General features: G+C 46.4%; 1 protein-coding gene across 1 annotated transcript in view; it reads right to left on the bottom strand.

The window, feature by feature from the left end:
- Window positions 1-20,084, bottom strand: part of CACNA2D4 (calcium voltage-gated channel auxiliary subunit alpha2delta 4) — a 128,687-nt gene that overhangs the window by 7,661 nt on the left and 100,942 nt on the right. The window contains exons 27-34 of the mRNA XM_061444683.1: window positions 17,643-17,704; window positions 16,472-16,486; window positions 14,554-14,598; window positions 13,533-13,595; window positions 7,678-7,748; window positions 6,783-6,858; window positions 4,892-4,944; window positions 3,913-3,968 (exon numbers count right to left, since the gene is read on the bottom strand). Coding sequence (XP_061300667.1) covers window positions 3,913-3,968; window positions 4,892-4,944; window positions 6,783-6,858; window positions 7,678-7,748; window positions 13,533-13,595; window positions 14,554-14,598; window positions 16,472-16,486; window positions 17,643-17,704 — 441 coding nt within the window. The remainder of the gene's footprint in view (window positions 1-3,912; window positions 3,969-4,891; window positions 4,945-6,782; window positions 6,859-7,677; window positions 7,749-13,532; window positions 13,596-14,553; window positions 14,599-16,471; window positions 16,487-17,642; window positions 17,705-20,084) is intronic.

Here is a 20,084-nt window from a genome sequence, read left to right as displayed (position 1 = left end):
TGGATTCACGCTAAATTAATCAACTGAGCTCGTTGTTTCAGGGTCTGGCAGCCAGGAGCTGCCTGGCTGTGCTCTGCCACTACTCACTGTCCCTCTCTGCAAACCCACACTGCAGAAGCATGGAAAAGCCTCTCCCATTTTTGCTAATGGAGAAAACCTCTGTCTAGTACCTGTCATAGGGATGGACAGTCCTGAGGATATTCGGGATGAGCAGCAGAAGGCCTGTTACTGAGATGAATTTCAAAGGCTTAGACATTTCTGATGAAACATGCAGAATATCCATTTAGGCTGGAAGGAGAGAAGCCACAAATGCTTTCCATGTCAGACCAGCTCCAGGCTGGTCCCTGATGGACGAAAGAAGTGTGAGGAACTGAGTGGGAGCCCTTTCCTTCAGCCTTAATTCACTGTGCTAGTGGCTGGGAAAACAAACTCTGAAACAGGGGGCCAAGCTACTGTAGTCTGGGCCAGGGACCGACCTTCTTAGGGACATGCTTGTGGTAAGACCACACACTGGTCCCCCAGCCACAAACCATCAATGTCCCATTGTGTTACCCCTGGATTTGCAGCACTCCTTGCTGGCCTGACCCGCACACATGGGCAAGAGCTATGCCTCAGCTCTGGACACAGCTCTAGAGAGGCAACACTTGAGCAGTAATCCTGGACTGAGCCCTGCCATGGTGGCTCTCGCAGGAGCAGCCTGTGTGTCTAGAGGTAAGTAATGGGGAGTGGGTTAGTCCCTTCAGGGGCGCTTTTGCCACTGGCAGTATGGCCTAAGTCATGCACAGAAGTTGCATTTCTGTTTGAGTCTTTCATGACCATCTGCAATTTGTCTTGATCTGTGTTAACTCCATCATGTGCACCAAGTTATATTTTTAAACTCAGCTAAATTGGCACAAGTCCCCTGCATAGACTGTCTTCAATCAGTTTCTTGGCACAGGCTAAATGAAAAGAAGCCCCTTTAAAATCTTCTAACTTCTGCGCAGAGACAAGACCTATGACAGAGATTATGCTTAAGCCTCCTGCCACTTAATTTGCTTGGAAGCAATGCAGCTGCAGCAGTATTGAGAAGTTCAGAGAAGCCCAGTAGCACGTACATCATCAGCAAAACGCCTGGGCTGAGCCTCTGCATGCACATGCTGGACATCAAAACGTTATCAGTGCTCCAAGAGCCTGGTGGTCAGGGATTAGTAAACAGCCAGAGGAGCTGATAGCAAATTGCAAACTTTATAGCAAAGAGTGAGTTAATTCCAGGCTGTCGTTGCTATCATCTGCACTGCCAGAAAGACTTTGTAAGACGTTTGGCAACCAATCCTTCTGAGTAGCAAAGGCAGCTGCCACGCTGTGTTATGAACTATACAGCCCGGACCGTGAACTCTTTCCCACCAACATAAATCACAAACCCAAGCCAGTGGATTTACTCTGGGACACCAGAGAAAGTCTGCTACTTAGTTACAAATACAAACCAGAGAATTTAATCGATTAACTTGCAAAATATCCTTTGTGTATATTACTGTGCAGTCAAAAAAGAAACTTTAGTGAGCTACACAATTATAGAAATAGTCCTTTCTAGGCTGCATTCCTTGGTCGGAAGTGGTTTTGGCTTAATTAAAAGCTTTCAAACCTGTGCTGAATGTCCATAAAAGCAGAAGACCTTACAGACACAAAGAGGAATGAGATGCTGAGAGCAGTGAAAAATCCATGGCAGCAAACATGTCTTCTTACCACCTCTGAAAAGCCAATTTGCATGATGAGTGCAGTCTGAATACATCATGCCCGTATTCCAACAGCAAGGCCTGCCTTCCCAGAAAGCAAGAGAACTTGGGAAGCAGAAACAGGCTCAGCGCTGCAGAGCTAGAGGTGCACAGTCAGGCAAGGGTGAGCATTAGGTCCCTGGCCATTAATTCCTCTACCTATATCCCTGAATAAATGTGTGCTCAATTTCTCTCTCACAAAATGTCTCCTTCTCTTCATATTTTTTGCATACACCAGCCTTGGCATGCAGTCAAGGAAACGTTAACATCTCTGGCAAAAATCTACAGCCCCTTCTCAACAACATGTGCAATCCATTTCTTCCAGCCCCAGTAGTATTCTTCCACCCCGCTATTCCCTCCCCCACCCCCAGACACTCTTTTGCTTCCTCTTCTTCTTACAGTGAGACACATTCCAACTGTCTCTATTTCTCTATCTCTGTCTCACACATATGTCTTACTGGGCAGAGAGCAAATCGGCAAATACAAGCTAGATATGGAAGCAGGAAGATACAAACACAGCCACAGTCTGGACTGTGTCTTGGAGGGATTTCTAACTTGCCTGTAGGAGTGGATTTATGAGCTAGAGCATATACTTATCGAGCTGAACTGCCTGAAAGTAGTTGTGCATTATCCTGGGGCTGGGCTGGGGTTCATCAGAAGGAGCTAAGCCGTGGGGTGTGGAAAAGAAGACTTAAGTTGCCTCTTAATAACTGAAGTCTATGAGACCCATATAGTTTTTCCTGAAATAGGGCATGGATCGGTCTTTGGTTTGGTGTAGTAAGTGAAAAGAATGGGGCAGCTGGGAACCAAAGTGAAGGACATGCCATGGTACGTGGGCCATGTGCCCATCTACACCGTAGTGATGGTGTTGTCTGTACCCGCAGTCCCTGAGGAGGCTGGTGTGCCCCTTCCTTTACTGACTTCTCAGTGACAGACCTTCAATTGCCAGCTAAACAAGGAACAGAATCACTTGCTTCTTTTCAGTGCAGGGCAATAGAGCCCGGCACTGCCTTGTCTGTCACCTCTTTCTGCAAGGTCCCCATTGTCTAAAAGAAGCCTTTCCTAGCTGGGGTTTCTAGCTAAATCCTCCTCTTTTTGCTGTTAAGTAGTTTTACTTACAGTGATGGAAGACAGCTTTGGCTGGACAATTCGCGTGACATACATACAATGATGATGGAGCAACATGACAGTTTCATATGATGGCAGAGCAGTGAAGAGATGAATTTGCACACAGCAGCCATGGAGGTGATGCAGGAAAGAGATGAAGAAGGCACAAAAGGAACTGGTGATGAGCAGGACAGCAGTGAGAACCCCCTCCCTTTTCCCTCCCATCTCTTCAAGCAAAGACTAAACCAAACTATGCAGCCACTGAGCATCCACAGCAGCTCCCTGCAGGAACAGCAGGTTGGTCTGTCCTCCAAAAAGAGCAGTCGCTCTTGCACTGCCACAAGTACTGCACTTGCATCTGACTCTTCCTCACCAACTTCTGCACAGGGCCATTCCTGATGCATGTTAAGCAGCAGCCTACATAGAGGATAGCTGCAACTTCTACCACCATCTCTGGTGATCATCTTTGGAGGAGGTGAGTGGCACATACACAGTACCCAGACACTGGGCTGGTTATCTGACTGGAAGGGAATTCTGCTTTCTAAAAAATACTTTTTCCCCGTTATGCCACGAGAGTTCAGTGCAGAAGACAGCCTCACAGTTAGCAGGGAAGTTACCACTGTCCATTAAAACACCTTTAGTGCTGAACAGTGAGGGTGTAATAACGGCACCTGCATGGCATGCAGAGCACTCCTCTCCTTTCCCTTTGGGTCACCTCCTGCCTTTGCAGCTGATGGTCTCTCTTATCCTATGCAAGTAGGATGGGGGTCCTCAGAAAGAAGAGCCTCCCCCTGCCCCAGTTACCTTGAGGAAAGCCACACACACCTCACCCTCACTGCTCTGGTGCTGTGGCAGCCTGAAATGGGCATGGAAACAGGGGGAAACGGGGTGGTGGTGGGACCTGAAAGCTGGATTCCAGTGCCTGTGGAGGGAGAAGTGGCAGGGCAGATGGCTGGCTCCTCGCACGGGGCCAGGCTTCCCCATACAGCTTCTTCTGCCACCAGTGGCTGTAGCACTCATGTTCTATGGGGCTGCTGGACTCTTGTGTACTCACCATCTGCCAAGTTGTCTGAGTGCCAGAAGCTACTCATGCTAAACTCCAAAAGGAAGCTGTCAAAAGAGCAAAAACAGAGGATGCTTTTTCAGCAGCCTGGAAGGGTGCAGGTGTCAGGGAGATGGCCCCATTGCCCGATGAGTATCAGTTCTTAAATGTTTACTACAAATCTGTTGGCAGTGGAAGTCTGAGTTGGGTTTGTTTTTTTTTTAATTTATTCTTTTTTTTTTCCCTCTCCACATGATACTGTGTGGCTCTGTATCATGGGATGTGTACTGGGGAATATCTAAATGGGTTTTATCCTGGGAGGGGATTCAGCCACAGTGAGATCCATCTGAGGCACGGATGGCCATCAGGGAGCCCGTACTCTGGCTACTGGGAGGTAGCTGCACATCACATTAAATTATTCTGTACCGATATGCTCAAGCCCTCGGAGCTGGATTTTTTCCACACTTTTCCTTTTGCACACCCAGCAAGCTGAGAAGTGGTATTTTCATCCTAAATTGAGCTTGAACTCCAATTTTCCCCAGCAGTTTGGTGAGCTCGAATCCAGAGCTTCATTCAAGGTCTCCCCCCTCTCCTCCCTTGCCTGTCACTCAGACCTGAGCTCCCTGGCTTCCTTCCTTCAGACTTCGCCCCTGCGAAATGAAGGTGTGCATTCACTCATCACAGGCAAAGGAGACAGGCAAGAGGACTCAGCATCAAGGATCTGCATGAGGCCCCAGGAGACCTGAGTCCTATTTCTGACTCTGCCACTTTGTACTGAGTGACTTCAGGTAAATCCCAGACCTGCTACAGGCCTCTGCCTCTCAAAATGGGAATAGTAATAGCTTTCTGTCTCCCAGGAACAAGGCGCTGAGCTGAATGTCAGGAGAAGGCTGAGAGCAATGCCCTACGCAGGCACCTCTGCTTGCAGCTTTGTCAGCTCTTGCCCCCACTGGACTGAGCCTCCCAAACACCCCAGTCTTTTGGTACTCACATGAGGAAATCACTTATCAGCCATTTCACTGCAGCTAGAAAGGCATAAATTGGCTGGAGAACAAAAGAAGAAATGAGAAATACCGTAAGGACCTGGTCAGAGAGCTTAGAATTGTTATGCAGGACCCCATGTTTCAGACCAGTTCCCTCCACTGATCAGAGCTCTTGAAGACAGGCTGGAAATTCAAGGTCTGGGCACCACTGGAAAATGTCCAAAATACATCAAAAGCCAGCAGAGCTGCCTTGCTACTAATAATATCTTCTCACCCCCTCCCTGTCAGGGTCAGGGAGTTTATCACAAATGTATGAAGGACTTTGAAGATGTAATTGCTTGATGATTTCTCTCCAGTATGGATGACCTTGAAAGCTCAGAGCAGGAGAGAAACACAGCTAAATGGGACACCACCAGTTTAGGGTGCTTTTGTGTTCTGTTAGCAAGTGGTGTTTCTGGGACAAGTGACAGCATTGCCCAGGATTTAGTATCATCTGTCACTGATTGATTATGCTTAACTGTGCTTTCATCCAGCTTTTTCTCAAGATGGCATGACTTCTATCATCTTCTTGCTTTTCAGCTACAAATTGGAAATCCAGCATTGTCCCAGGGACAATTCATCTGCAGAGGATCCTGCTGCTTCTTTTCTTCATGGTAACCATGTCTAATTTTCATCTCTCCCTCTCATAATCATACCCTTATCCTCAAATCCAAAACACATGCAGCAGTCATAGGACATAAGATAATGTTCCATTACTGCTAACTGACTTATCTTCAGCCAGAGAAAGTCAACAAAGAGTAAAATGTACAGATGGTTGGGAATTTGGCTGAGTTTTTATGAATGTACATGAAAAATGGACTTTTCTTGCTTTCTTCCTTTTCAAGGGATTTCCTAAGAAGGGACAATGAGAGATGGAGGCAGAATGCTCTCCTTTTTATTCTCTTCCCAGTTCACCTCATTTTTGGCAGCTCATACTTTGTGACATTTCTTTCAGTAATCAAAATTGGAGGATAATAGCAATGACCAAGCAAATATTTTCACTACCCTCACAGTATTTTCATCTATCCAGCTGATGTACAGCCATTGCAAACCAGACACGTTGTTAAAATGTAGCATATTGTTAAAAAGTAAAATTTTGCTGAAAATTCTTTTACTAGAAATAAATTACAATGTCATGCTGTAAGAAGTATTTCCAGAACACCACATTTTAAAGTATCAAAACCCCAGTCATGACAGTAATAAATACAGCTTGTTTAGGATTGCTTCAACTAGTTTGAAGTAGCCTGAGTGTTCATTACTCAGTTCTGCCTGTTTGAGGACAGGTTAGCAAGGTAGAGTGGGATTAGATTATTAGTTTATATCATCTGAAAGAGAAGGTGCATTTGGGTACTGGCAAAACTATTCACTCTGATAGTTTGTCCCCTGGGCTATCAGCATTTCTCAGCTGCTTTAACCTGTCTCTGTTGCCCTAAGCCCACTCTGAAAAGCTTCCCTGAAAGGCTGACAGCTTTCTCTCAGATGCTCAGAGTGCAACTCCTCTTTCTGAACTGCTGAGTAAAACCATGTCCTGTAAAATCATTTCTGTTCATTTCAGCAGCAAGCTGGTTCCTTGGCTTTTAGGAGATGTCTGGCATAGTCTAGTTCCTGTCCTGTCCCTGGTGTTTCTGATTTTCAGTGAGATCCTATATGCCAAGAGAGCCAAATTGGAAACCACTGTCAGTGGCCATCACTGCCTTAGAAATATTCCTTATGATGAGTCTGGACATTCCCACCACTTGATAGCAAAAATCTGCTAAACTCTTTTGGGGAACGTGCTACATCAAGCTGTGGGAGATGTCTTAAGAAGAGAAAGCCTCCACAGCCAAGCCCATAGAAGGCTGCATGCAGACAGGTACGTACGCTGAGCAGAGGCTGGGCACCGCTGTGGTGGTGGTAGGGTACTTTGCACATTGCTTGGTAATCATACATGGTCACCCTGCAATCGAAACAAAACAAGCAAGCAGTTGAAAGCAAGCAATGCAACTGCCTAAAGGACACATACATCAGCTTTTTCTAAGAAGCCCTTGTATGGAAGAACTAAATCAGCGGCCTGCTTACACATACATGTCTTTGTTGTTTGGTCAGTGCTGGATCTTGCAAAGCAAGAAATACAGGCTCTGGGTTAATGTAACTGGGTCAGTAAAGGAAGAAATATGTCCCTAATTTCAGATGGTGAGTAAAGCAGGCAGCGAAGCAGGAAAATTATAACTGTGAACTACCTCAAGTCCCCCTACTTCCTGTTTTCAAGCCACTGAAACTCAGAACTCTCTTTTGAAATGGGCTGGGGGAGTGGAGTGAGAGAAACAGAGGTATTCTGAGGAGAGAGAGAGAAACGTGCTCAGCCAGCTGCAATGCTACATCTGGGGGACTCTCAAGACCACTGCTCACAGGCTTTCCAAGTGGCAGGAGGAACTGAAGCGCTTTATACCCAAAATGCCAAGAAGTGTTTCCCGTAGCATCTTGCTCTGGAAAACACAGAGGAGCAGCTGCTTTCTAGCCACATGCAGATCAGGAGTTACTGTCTCTCTCAGTGCTTTGCAGCAGGCAGAAGAGCAGAATGAGGAAGAACAGGGAGTGTGGTGATGATGGCTGAGCGAGTCAGGGGAGGAGGCAGGTAGCTGTAGGAGCTGTTTTATCAAAACGAGTCACATGCATCAGCATGTGCATTTTCCCCTGCTGCTCATGGGGACCAGTCTGCTCTGACCCACACACCAGCTAAAGAAAGAGAAGTACAGCATGGAGATCCCCCACTTACCGCCTGAACATGCCCATGTTTAGCAGCTGGGTCATTACTGAGCCATCCACTGCACCCAAGAATTTTCCAGTCTGCAAGCACAAGAAAGGAAAAAAAAACAGAATAAACTGACAACAGTAAAATTTCCAAATGCTCGATGGGACCAGCTGATCCAGTTTGTCTGGAGGCCTACCACACACATAATGGGTGTTTTATAACGAGGTAATGCCAAGCTTTGTCCTTTGGCTGGCTGGAAAGCTTGAGGGAGGACTTCCCCCATCACCAGCTGGGCACTCTGCGCCATTCCTACCACACTTGGAAATGATTTAGCCCACGTAAGTCATGCAGCTTGTGATAGAAAAAGGAGGACTCTCAAGCTGCAGAGACCCAGGCACACTGATTCACTGGAAGACTGGGCTCTCCTGTGGATTTTTGTGAATCCACATCCTCCAGGTCTGAGTGCCTGTGTCTTCTGCTTGAACCTCTCTGCTAGCTCACAGCTGCAGTGGCTTTGGAAACCTTTGCTCTCCAGCTGCACTACGTGAACTGACACACCACATGGGAGTGAACTGGACAGATTTATTTAGGTAGGAAATGCAAGTTTACAACTTGCTGTTGTGCAAGTTCCAAGCAGGCAGTAACCCCAACCACACAAACCCATGCATCTCTTTAGGTTACTATGCACTGGCACAGACAGAGCTATTGCAAAGGCTCCACCCTAACAAAAGTTGCACATGGGACGTAAAAACCCCCAAAACCCACTTGGGTGCCTGAGCTAAAAGCAGAGCTTGTGGCTGTCTGCTCCCATTTATGCTTTGGAGTTAATATAATACCTCAAATACAGTCCTAATCCCAAATCCTGGAACTGCTGCTTTAAAGACTTCTTCGAACAAACAACAGATCTGTCTTTCCTGATTATCAAACCATGACAAATCTATTGCAAAAATGCTTAAAATCTGTCAAGTCCACTGCTTTGTTTAGAAGCAAGTAAATAAAATACTCATAAATAATAAAAGTGCAGATACAAGCTATCCTCCATCAATTTTCCTAGCTCACGGGTCTTGACACAGTTAACACCTCCCATATGTTATGGCAGTGTTCACGCAGTCTGGGGGGGACATTTTCTTTTCCACTGATAGACTAGCAGTGATTTAGCAAGTATTTAGCAGATGACAGATGATTTCATTTATTTGAGTGGGGTATTTCCACTATAAAAACTAGACCCTTAGGCAGATTTACCTAAGATCATATGGTAATCATCTAACAGTAGCGTTACATGAGTATGAGCTTCTTCCCAACAGGCTTTAGAATGCATTTCACTGTATATATCGACACACAACATCAACTCCTCTTCGAGCACTTAGGCTGTAATCATCTCAGACATAGTCAAATGTGTCTGAGCAAGCGCTAACTTTTTTCACCTCCCTCGCTCTTTCAATCTGATTAGGGTGGTAAAAGGAGGCCAGCTGCTTCAATTTAATACCAGTCTGTAGCCCTAGCAGGAGCTAGAGCAATGGGATTTAAGGCAGTGCAAGCTGCAGCTGGTGTGGCAAGGGGAAGTGTCTCACCCTGTTCAGAGATGCTGATGTCTGAATTTCTCCAGGTAGGATGTCGTTCCTATAGGTACAAATATGAGGAGCTTTTAGTATAACTGAGAGAAAAGCTTAGGGTATGTGTTCAGGAAAGCATGAGCAAATTGGCCTTTAACACCAAACCAGACATTCAAACCTTGGTGCTGTTTCAAGTACTCTGTGCAGGTAGTAAGACAGGAAAGCAACACTTGGCAGAAACCTAAGCGGTCCTGCACTGAAGCGACATTTTGCCAGGCAGCTCTCATTACAGCCTGCTTCCTCAGTGACTGGCTGCTGCTCTCCCTGACATTCCCCTGCTGTGTTTCTCCTGATTCCCAGGCTGGGTATTAGGCTGGAAGCTGGGAATTAGGCTGGAGGCTGGAATTGCACAGGCTCTTGCAATTTCAAAGATTCAAAGCACAAAGCATTGCTCTGACATCCTGCGTGTCACATGCTGTATCAGATCCCTCTGCAGCTGAGAGCGTACAAGCGTTCATGCACGCTATGCACAGGAAAGAGATGTATCCTGAAGCACACACATGGCTTGCAAGGTACATCACTGCTTACAGACATACATGTTCCTGTGCTTTGCTGGCTCACTGAACAACCTGCACTTTTGGTACACACAAAAGCTGTAGACAAACAGGATCTGCCAAATGGGCCACGCTTTGGGCAAGCAGAGCAGGCAGCCTCCTTGCATGGCTCAAACAAAGCCTGCCCTTCCTTCTCCACAAGCTGTGCCCACCCCTGGTGGGATCTTGGCCTTTTAGCTACCACCCTGTCCTTGAAGTCCTGCCCAGGCAAAGCTTGCAGATGTCTCAGGGAGAAGGAAGCAGTCCTAGAAAAAAGACGTTTAGTGTGCAAGGGGACATCTAGATGCAGCAGGTGGAGGGAGCTCAAGACCTGTGATCCACAGATGTGCCTCTGGCTGGCAGCAAAAGGGGGCTAAAAACCCAGGGCCAGTCATGGGCCAGGGCTGAGAACACTGGCAGAAACATACTGTGGAGCAGCCCTCACTGCAGCACAGCCTGAGCATGCCACTGACTTTACCTTCCTCCACTGCCCTGGATCACCTGGTCCTTTCCCTTTCTCACTCCCTTCTCCTGGCTCTGGCTATTAACTTTTTGCTACCTCCACAATAAATCTGGATGGGGAGATTAGCCCAAATTAAGAGATTACCCATTCTCCCCAAGTAATCCTGTAGGAAGGTTTCAATGCATCACTCATTAAAATCCTGAGTCCCTCTTTATTCTGTGGTGACTTTTGGCTGCTGGTAAGCTTCCTGCTGCCTTCAGGCAGAGGTTACTAGAGCTGATCCCCCATCCTGATTGCCCATCCGAAGGACAGAGGGAAGCAGAGGCCAAGCCAGGCTGTCCTCTCCCCATTCCTTTGTGAGGCTGCTCTGGTCTCCAGTGTGGCCACCCAAAAAAGAGGTGCATGCAGGAGGCTGAGAACACCATAAAGCACCACAGCTTTATGTGTGCTTGCATCACAAGGGAGCAAGCAGAGAGATGGAGCAAAACATCTCAGAGCCCCCAGGGTGGGTCTCTGGCACTAGCAGCTTGCTCAGGAGCTGTAAGGATACAGGCACTGTTATTCTTAGCTTGCACCTTGCCCCAGGAAGTAGGCATTTTGGACATGAAAGCCCCTTGGCTGCCTTCCTCAGGGTAGTGGGGTTGTGCATGGGGCTCTGATTATGCTGGAGGTGCCACAGCCTGCGTGGTTTACTGGGGTAGATACTCACTCAGGTACCCTAGCTCCTTCAGCATCTGATAAGCCCATTCCCATCCTGACTGATGGGGCAGAACAGGCAGCATGCAGGCAGGCTGCCATTCTGCCTGTTGCTGGACTGAAATGCTGACCCATACAGCTGAGCCACTCTTGCTGGTGTGAGGCAGAGAGGGAGGAGAGTGAACTAGCCAACTTCTCCAGAAAGGCAAAATACACACAGAACCCAGGAATGGGATCTGGGGGGGCATTATGTTAAAAGATGCACTGAGGGGAAGATTGTGGGATGGGGCAAAGAAGACCACATAGCAACAAGTGTTCCCCTGCAGCAGCAGCATCCAAGTGGCAAGGCTATGAAACCCAGGGTACTGCTGCTGTATTGAATTCCCTGTAGTGTTTAACAGTGTGGACACTCCTGGTGCCTCCAGGAAATAAAAGCGGTAACTAGAACAAGATGATGGAATCAGAAGAAAAGTAGTGGTGAACTCTCCAAGGTCAGTGGAGGTAACACCTGGAAGAGGTAACAGCTCTGGTGCCTGCCAAAAGGCCTGATCTTGGAGGCATGCAGATAATGTTTATAATTTACCCAAATCCAGTACAATGCCATGTTTCTACTGGTCAGATCTTTCAGACAGGAGCTTTTGGAAAAACACATTTTCCATAAGATGCAGAAAATACATGGAGGCAGAACCCAGGGGGACAGTGCTGGCAACAAACAGCAGATGTGGTAGCTAAAGGGTGTAGTTGCCTTTATCTATGGACACATGCCATAGGATTCAGCAAAGCACCTTTGAAAATGCCATGCAGGGCAGAGGAGGAAGCTGCAAATCCTAAGATTACCAGCCCATCCTGACCATGCAGCAGGACCTGGTCTCCCAGAGTAAGGAGTCAATATAACTTTACAGCAATTTCCTCCCTTGTATTTTCAAGTTTTCTTTGCCTTTTTTTTTGGCATACCACGTTACTGAAGGGGCACTTTTTACTGGAATATTCAGTAGGTCACTTTCCCAACAGAAAAGAGGTTGGTTATTCCATGCAATATGCCCCCTCCTTGATATCTGTCTATATCGGCCCCCTGGTGCCAATGTGTTGCTGATTCATTTTGCTTTGTGAGCCTCAACAGTTCCCATTTTGGCCTCACTGAATTTACTGCACAGTGCCTGCAGAATTCACGATCTCACCTTTTCTTTTTGCCAGCCTATTTGTAATATGCTAACCAACACAAGTCCAGATGGGAAACCACGGGAATCGTATAACTTGACACTTTCCATCTAAATATCCATCTAAAAATTCCTCATCTTTCTTTTCTGTCCCAGCTACTTTGAGATCAATGCCACTACTTCACTCTTCAACCAGAACTTGTTCAACAGCCTCTTGTAAGGGACTCTCTTCAAGGCTTTTAATAAAACTGACAGGCAGTAGGTCATCCATCCTCCCTTACCTCCTGCTTTACCTACACTTTCAAAGAGCTATAGCTGGTAAGATAGGGTTTTATCCTTTATAGAAGTTCTGTTGCTTGTCCCAATCATATCCATACGGTGTTCTGTTACTTTACTTGCAATTTCTAGTTCAACCTGTTTGTCACATCTTGAAGCAAGCAATTTCTGGGATCAGTTCTACTGACTTTTGGAAATACACATACAGTGTTTGGTAACTCCAGTACTGTGGAAATTTTAATGCAACTGCACACTTCTGTTAGTAACAAAACAGCTTCATTCCCCACTCTTGCTATTGACTTATTGCCTTGTAGCTTATGAGATTGTTCCAACACATCACTTTCTGACATCCAAATCTATGGCCTTTTATTATTTTGAAACAAATAGCTCTGTGGTGAATTTACTGGAGAACAGAAACGTACAGCTAAGCCATGCAGTGGCTGGTAGTGTTGGGTTTACACAGGCTACAGAGAAATCACATCATAAACTGCACCCCTTTAGCTCCCTAGAAATGGTCATGGAGGTACTGGCAGCAAGAGGAAAGGAAGCAACTTCTGTTGTTATATTTTTATTACTATTCTGAGTCTTTTTCCTTGCTCCTTTCACCTCCGTGTGTCCAGCAAACCCTCCAGTTCTTTATATGTTCTCCTGTTTACAATTTGTTTAAACGATTTCATCTTTGTTTTTGCCTTTGGCGTTTTGTTCTTACCATCCTCTTGGTTTCCCTTCCTGAAGAATGCCTGCTTTGACTTCAGAGGCACTCAAAAGTGCTGCTCCCTTCCTTTCCCCCTTCCCTCTTTTCCTTTCCCTTTCCTTCCTTTCAGTTTCCTGAAGTCAGGGCACACCTGCCTTCTGGGATTGCCTCAGATCATCATTCAGTAGATTCTGTGCAGAGAGAAATGAGTCTGATTTCCTCACTCCTGATAAAAAGATATTTTGACTAGCTCCTTCCTTATGACTGCAAATTCCTTCCTCACCTAGGATGTGCTGTCACTCTGCTGGGAGGCTTCCCCCTCATCACACAGCTGAATTTAATTACACCACAGCCACCCTTATTACACAATTCAACTTCATTCGTTTTAACCAGCTCTGGTGGGTTATTTAGGAACACTCTCCTCCTCCTCCTCTTATGCTTTCTTACCTCTGCAGGTCTTTTGGAAACGAGTATAAAGCCGTTGTTATCAATAAGGAAGCAATTCAGAATCTGCAGAGATTAAAGAGAAGCAACATTAAAGACAGCTTTTTCCATGGTTGTGTGGCATGTGCTTCCATGTACTGCTCTGTGCACAATGGCGTGGTGTGGGCTGTGCTTATAGCAACAGCCTTGGCATTTCTATGCCTAGCCCCATGGCTAAGCTATGGGGTTTTACACAATTGACTTTTCCCTCTCTGCCTCTGTCTTGAGGTATTTAGTTTGTGAGCTGACTGTGACAGTGACTGTCTCTTGCCAGGGCTGTGAGCCACACTTAAGAAGACAAGTCACCCTGCAGGATATTTGGAGAGCACTTCTCTAATAAAATGGTATCTAATGCTTTCCATCTTCAGATTTCAGAGTTTTATAACCACTCATGAAATAACCCTCTCCTCACCACTGAGTATCAGTGATGGTCTTTGTTTTGATTTTGCAGAGCAGGAAATCAAGGCACAGAGTTTAGATGAAAACCTTTAGGTCTCACAGGGGAAAACAAGGATGCAGGGGAAATCGCACATTAACATAGAACAAAAATTCTCTGGTGTTCTCACTCTCCAGGACAGAGGAGCTCCTGTCCCAAATATGCCTGAGACCAAGGTTAAAGCAGTGGCCTAAATGCAAAGAGGGGTGTCCAGTGTGCCTGTCATGCTGACAGCCACTTTCTTTGGAAGACCTCGGATGACAGTGAGGCAGCCTTAGAGGAGATGGACTCTCCTTAGAGTCACTGGCTGGAATCTCCATATCTCTGCCTTGGCTCAACTGACATCTCACAGTAAAGGGGAAAACTTAAACAGCAGGTTTACCTCAACAGCTCAAGGTCCTGCTCCCAGCTCTGCAGCCTTTTGTGATGAGGTGACAAGCAATACCTTTTTGTTCAGTGTGTGTATAGGTGTGTGTGTGTGAGATCTCCACAGAAGAGGTATTCAATCACATCCATCACAGGTACAGGGAAGAAATCTGGGCAACTTACGTCATCCTGACAGCTTAGTGGACAGGCACCGTCCAAGGCACTGCACTGGAAAGGAAAAGCAGAGAATTAAGCATGGCACGACCTCATCTTACAGTCTCCCCTGTGGGACTGCTGAGCTAAAGGTCTCCACACTACTATCACATGAAGCTCTGCAATTTAGCTGGCATTTCCCCCAAGACAAGCTCTTGAGCATGCAGAGGTACCACCCCCTAAGTTGGCCACCCCGTGCCTCTGTGTGCTCCCCACCTCTCTGAGCAACATCTCCATTGCTGAAGGCTTTGATCCTGCACCTGCCTCCCTGATAGGGTCCCTGTGCACTTCAAGCAGAGGTGTCTTTTGTAAAGAAAGGGGACAGCATCAAGCTCTCTGGCTGCAAATGCAAAGGTTATTGTGCACTGGTGAGAAACCAGCATGCATTTCAGCATCTGCTGGTATCTGCACTAAGCACAGAGCATGGTATTTTAGACCAGGATTCTTCTCCAGCAGGGATTTTTTGTTGTTGTTGCTGTTGGTTTCTTTATTCTCCAGACAGCTAATGATAAAATAGGATGTGAATGGTGCTCATGTAGCCCAAGGCACCATCCATTTGTTTCATTTAGGATTTCTGTGTACCGCACTTGACATGTGTTTCACAACGCTGAACTTGGTGGGGACACGAGGGGTTAAGTGGTGAGTAACAAAGCCCTTCAGGTAGTTATTGATTTCATAATTGTTCCAAGTTTGCCAGGGCTGTGCCTGTCTGTCTCTTTGTGTTATTTTCGAATGCTATTTTCTCCAGCAGCAGAGGGAAGAAAGCTGGCAAGGTGTTGCCATTTCTGTACACGGGGTCCCTTTCCTGCCTGCCAGAGGTTTTCTGGGGTCAGGGAAGGACACTAAAGTGCTGTGTGGCCTGCCTTCTCTCAGCCTGCTGCCCTTTATTTCCTTACAACCCTTATGCATAAACCCCAGACCCCTTTCTGAATGATTCTCAATAACAAGAGGTGAATTTTCCGTTTCAAATCACAAGAAGACTGTTACTTTCGGTTAGAATTTGTTTCAGAGGAGGCTTGGAGATGTCTGGGTTTGTTTCAAGCCCTGTGGCTTTGCAATATTGCATGCTCATGCTCCAAATCCCACTGGCTTTTTGAGGCTTCGGGGATGATGGTTTAATAACGTTCCTTTACCCACACTTGCAAGCATCATCTCACCCCTTACGAAACAGCATCATGTTGTTTTGTTTCCCTGGACATATGCATAGAAGTGGCCGTGTACTTCATCCCAAGTGGGTTCTTTCCTTTGGTCATCAGAGAAGTACGGCTGCAAAGAACCACTATTATGGCCTTGGGGGATAAGAAATACAGAATCCAAAGCATGAAAATCAGAACAGAAACCCAGGTGAACCAGAGTGGTTTCCAACAAGAAAGGCCTATACCTCACAGCATCTTCCTCAGCAATGTGAGGACTGAGTCTTGCTGCCGCTGCCCTTCCAAATTGGAGAAGATCCAGCAGTGCCCAGTGCTGGACTAGCTATGCAACAGTAGGACTGTGGTGAGAAGCCTGGGCTGAGAGCACCAGCAGCTTGCAGGGAGCCCCTGAGGTGGGGGAAGAGCTGATCCTGATCTCCCTGATTGCTCTGAGACCATATCTACTATGTTACGGGCACAGGTCCTTCCTCAGAGACCAGCTTACTTCACAGTATCTTCCTGCTGTTGGTCAGATCTCTGAAATGCTGTGACCCAGAGCACTTTGAGCTTTGCCAAAGACACTTAATTACTGTGAAGACAAACACAGCCTACGACAGGATTGGACTGTCTCCAGTGACTACAGACAAGGGACAGTGCCTATAATATGCTGGCACACAAACAACACAATTATGAAGCCAAGAGCTGTGGAGAGGCCTGCTGGGATGCCTCCTCATCCCCAGCTTTTGTCTACTTACATCACTGTCATTGGGCTGGGAAACGGGAGGCACAGCATGGACATCCAGAGCGGCACAGCATGCGGTGAAGTGGGAGAGAGAAAACAAGATCTGTTAGTCATTCCTCTGTCAAATGGAGGTCACGTTCTCTGGAACCATATGCAGGCTCTTTTTCATACCAGCACCTAGCAGGGCCATGGGTTGCAGGCACTTGGCACACAGGCCTTTTTTCAGCTTCTTTAATAAGGCTTCCCGGTTTCACTTAACACCCATGTGGGCTTCTTTGTGTGAGAACTCCCTGGGTATGGCCCTAAGGAGATATTTAAAAATGAAGCTCTCTGCTGATGCACCAGGATATGCTCACGCACTTTGCAGAAGTATTTTTAGCTCAGGTTAGGTTTATGTGATATCCCACCTGTGAGGATGCTCCTGCCACCACAGCCAGCTCTGAGCTTCTCCATTCCCCACCTGTGCTCGCTCCCAGCAAGCAGCCTCCTGCCCTTCTATCTTGTCATCCCCATCTAACAACAGTTCCCTTTTCTGACAGCAGAGAGACACTTCTGCTGCATGCTGCTTTGGTCCCATCAGTCTCACCCCTCCAATATACCTTACCAAAAACAAAGCCAGGGGAAAGCCTCTGGGTGGTAAGGGAAAGGTGTTTCACTTTTCCTGACTCTCAGACCAGGGCAGCTGTTTTAATTATTCCATTTCTTTCAGTCCAGCAAGAATTTCCAAAATTAGGACACCACTGAAAGCTTATCCCTGGAGCAAGTGATTTTTATTTTTGCAAGCTGGTAGCATTTTGTTACCATTACCAAGATAAGAGAGCGCAGTACATTTTTTTTTTTAACATGTGCCCAAAATTGCAGATTTCCATGAGGTTTCTGAAAGGCTGAATGAGCACAAACATATTTCCACAATTAAATGTGTCATATGCAGCAGAGCTAATGCCAGGCCAGGATGCTGACACTGTCAACACAGCATTTGCGGAACAGATTCACGACTCACATGGCATTAGTGCCGTCAAAGGATTACAGAAATGTGTGACTTCAAACTAATCTACTTCATAAATCTTTTAATATGAATGTCACAAAAGCCTTCATCAAAATGCCATCATATGTGATATAACAGTATCGACCTAGCTGATGAACAGCATTAAATTGCCTCTCTACATGACTGCTGATACTCCTACCTGTTGCATGGCCATCCAAAACTTGCGTTGGAGCAAATCCAGCTTGATTTGCACACCCACCGCTATAGGAAACAAGAAAGGGGGAGGATGAAAAGAGGAAAGTACCAGAGACAGAAGGACAAATACAAATTAAGAAAGGAGGAGTAAATATTTGCCTGAAGTGATGGGACGGAAATCACAATTGCAATCTTCTTCCAAGTGTGAATGATAAGCATCAGGGGATCAGTGCTGAGTCAGACTGCCAAGTGAGAGTCAGTGGTTTAACAATGCAGAGGAAAAGGGGACAGTGTCTGTACTGAGGTACTGACACCTCCCACCCACTAAACACTATGGAGCTACAAAAAAAGTCCCACCAAAAAACCCAGGGCAGCAAGCATGTGAACTTTCATCTTTGTCTTTTGTAGATTTGCAGATGTTTCTGATCACCCCAGCCTCAACTGTTGCACAGCACAGCATCAGGCGGAAATAAAGTAGGCCAGTGTGAGGAAGGGACTCATTCAAAACCCCACCTGTCTCACGGGGAGACCACAGCAATTTAGATGGCTCCTAAGCCATTACAAAAGCACGGAAATATGAATGCCATTTGACAGAAAGGTGTTGATTAGAAGCAGTGCTTTGTTACCCGGTCCCAGCCGAGTGAACAGTGGGCTAAGCAGAAGTGTGTTTCTTAATGAAGTGTGTCCTAATTTCTTGGCTTAATTTCTCTTCTATTCCCAGCATCATGTTCCTGAAGTAAGGCATAGCTTCACAGGAGAAGAAATAGTGCAGGGTCTCCCTGACAGAATAACCTAGCTGTCCCTGGGTAGGTTGCTTGCAAACACACGTAATAACCAGTGCAGTTGTGTGCAGCCTGGCACAGTGACAGGAGCAGTGGTGCTGTGTGTCAACTAGTTGAATCCAAATGCTCTGCAGGAACTACAGCCTCAAGCAGGACCTTGAAATAGAATGTAAAATGCAAGTGAGGGAGAAAAAGAAGCACAGAGAGGGAAAGTTTGAGCCTTTTTTCGCAACCACCGATATCGGGTGGATGAAGTGCTGCTGTTTCTACAGATTTCCTCTGAATTACCAGGACCTTCAAAGGGGGAACAGATCCTTTAAATCTGAATCATGCTGTGTGGGTGCTTTTAAGTTAACAGTATGATCTGATGCTCTAATTCAGATGGGTATGAATTAAAACTGGAGTATGCAATGGTATATTTCCTTGCAACATGTACAGAGACCCTGGCACCCGGCATCAGTTCTGCCTTTTATATCAGTGTCCTTGTCACATTCCCACTGCTATTACATCTTACAAAATCCCGTGTATCGCAGGTGCATTTATTATCCAGCTCTCCGTGCTGTAGACTGAATCTGACTGACTGTACGTGAGGAAAAGAACGATTTTGTAGAGCTGCCTTGCCCTAAGCTGTGCAGAACACAAACCAGACAAGACAAAGAACGTAAACAAAGGAGAAAGGATGAGGCTGAGTCCAGCTTGAGTGAAGATTTATCAGCTTCAGAGGGGCTATTGCAGGCATGGTTTGGCTTGGTGCCCCTGCTGACAAACCGGCAGCCCATGACAGAAGGCAAGCGGTGCTGTTGCTGCTGAGTCCGATGAGGCCCACGCATCCGATTTGGTATGTAGCTTTAAATAAATTCATCGTTTTCCTTTAACACCATCTCAGGAAAAAGTTATTCCCCTTATTACAGCAGATCACATCAACAGAACTGAGCATTATTCAGTACATGGAGTTTTTATGAGACCTGAAGAGGAGTTGACACCTGCATAACTAACCTTGCAATGCAGAGGCTTACTCAGTGGCTCATGTTTTTGCCAGTGGGAACATCTAGCCTTAAACTGTTCTTCAAGGTGAGCTTAGCCTCTGATTGTGAATTCTTGCCTCTGCTCAGGAAGCATAAGTACCATGTACCAAACTTGGACAGAGTTGCCTACAACATGAGGAAGGATAGCTCCTGGAGGCTTGCGTTGGTGTCTGGTGTCAGGGACAGAAAGCAAAGTCTCCCAGCTCTCTTTTTCCTCTTTCCACATCCACTCACAGCAATGTCTAACCTGTCCCTGCCATCTGTCATCAATCCTTGTCCTTTGGATGCAATCTTTGCAGCCCTAACTTTTCTGTAGGGCTTGAGCTTACACATCTTCTCTGCATTAGCCCTTCCTTTCCTCCCCAGTGGTCCAGCACCCATTTCTAGCTATTCCTCATGGAGCCGTGGTGAGCACTACTCTCCTCCTCACATCATGGCACAGTCTGAAGAGGTCATTGAAAGCAAAGCTGGGAGCTATTCTGCCTTGCAGCCAGGTTTGTCTGTTTGGATGTACACATTACAGGGTACCACACTGGAGGGATTGCTCCATACTCCTGCCTGGCACCACCACTCCTTGCCGGTCAATAGGGATTGGCAGCTCATGGCAAGAGCTGTGAGAAAATTCCACACATTCAGGTG

This window comes from Pezoporus flaviventris, unplaced genomic scaffold (assembly GCF_033815535.1).
Source record: "Pezoporus flaviventris isolate CSIRO_AGI_PZ_B2104156 unplaced genomic scaffold, CSIRO_AGI_Pfla_v1 ptg000002l, whole genome shotgun sequence".
Taxonomy (NCBI): domain Eukaryota; kingdom Metazoa; phylum Chordata; class Aves; order Psittaciformes; family Psittacidae; genus Pezoporus; species Pezoporus flaviventris.
Note: the sequence above shows the minus strand (reverse complement) of the source record. Positions and strands in the feature narration are given on the sequence as shown.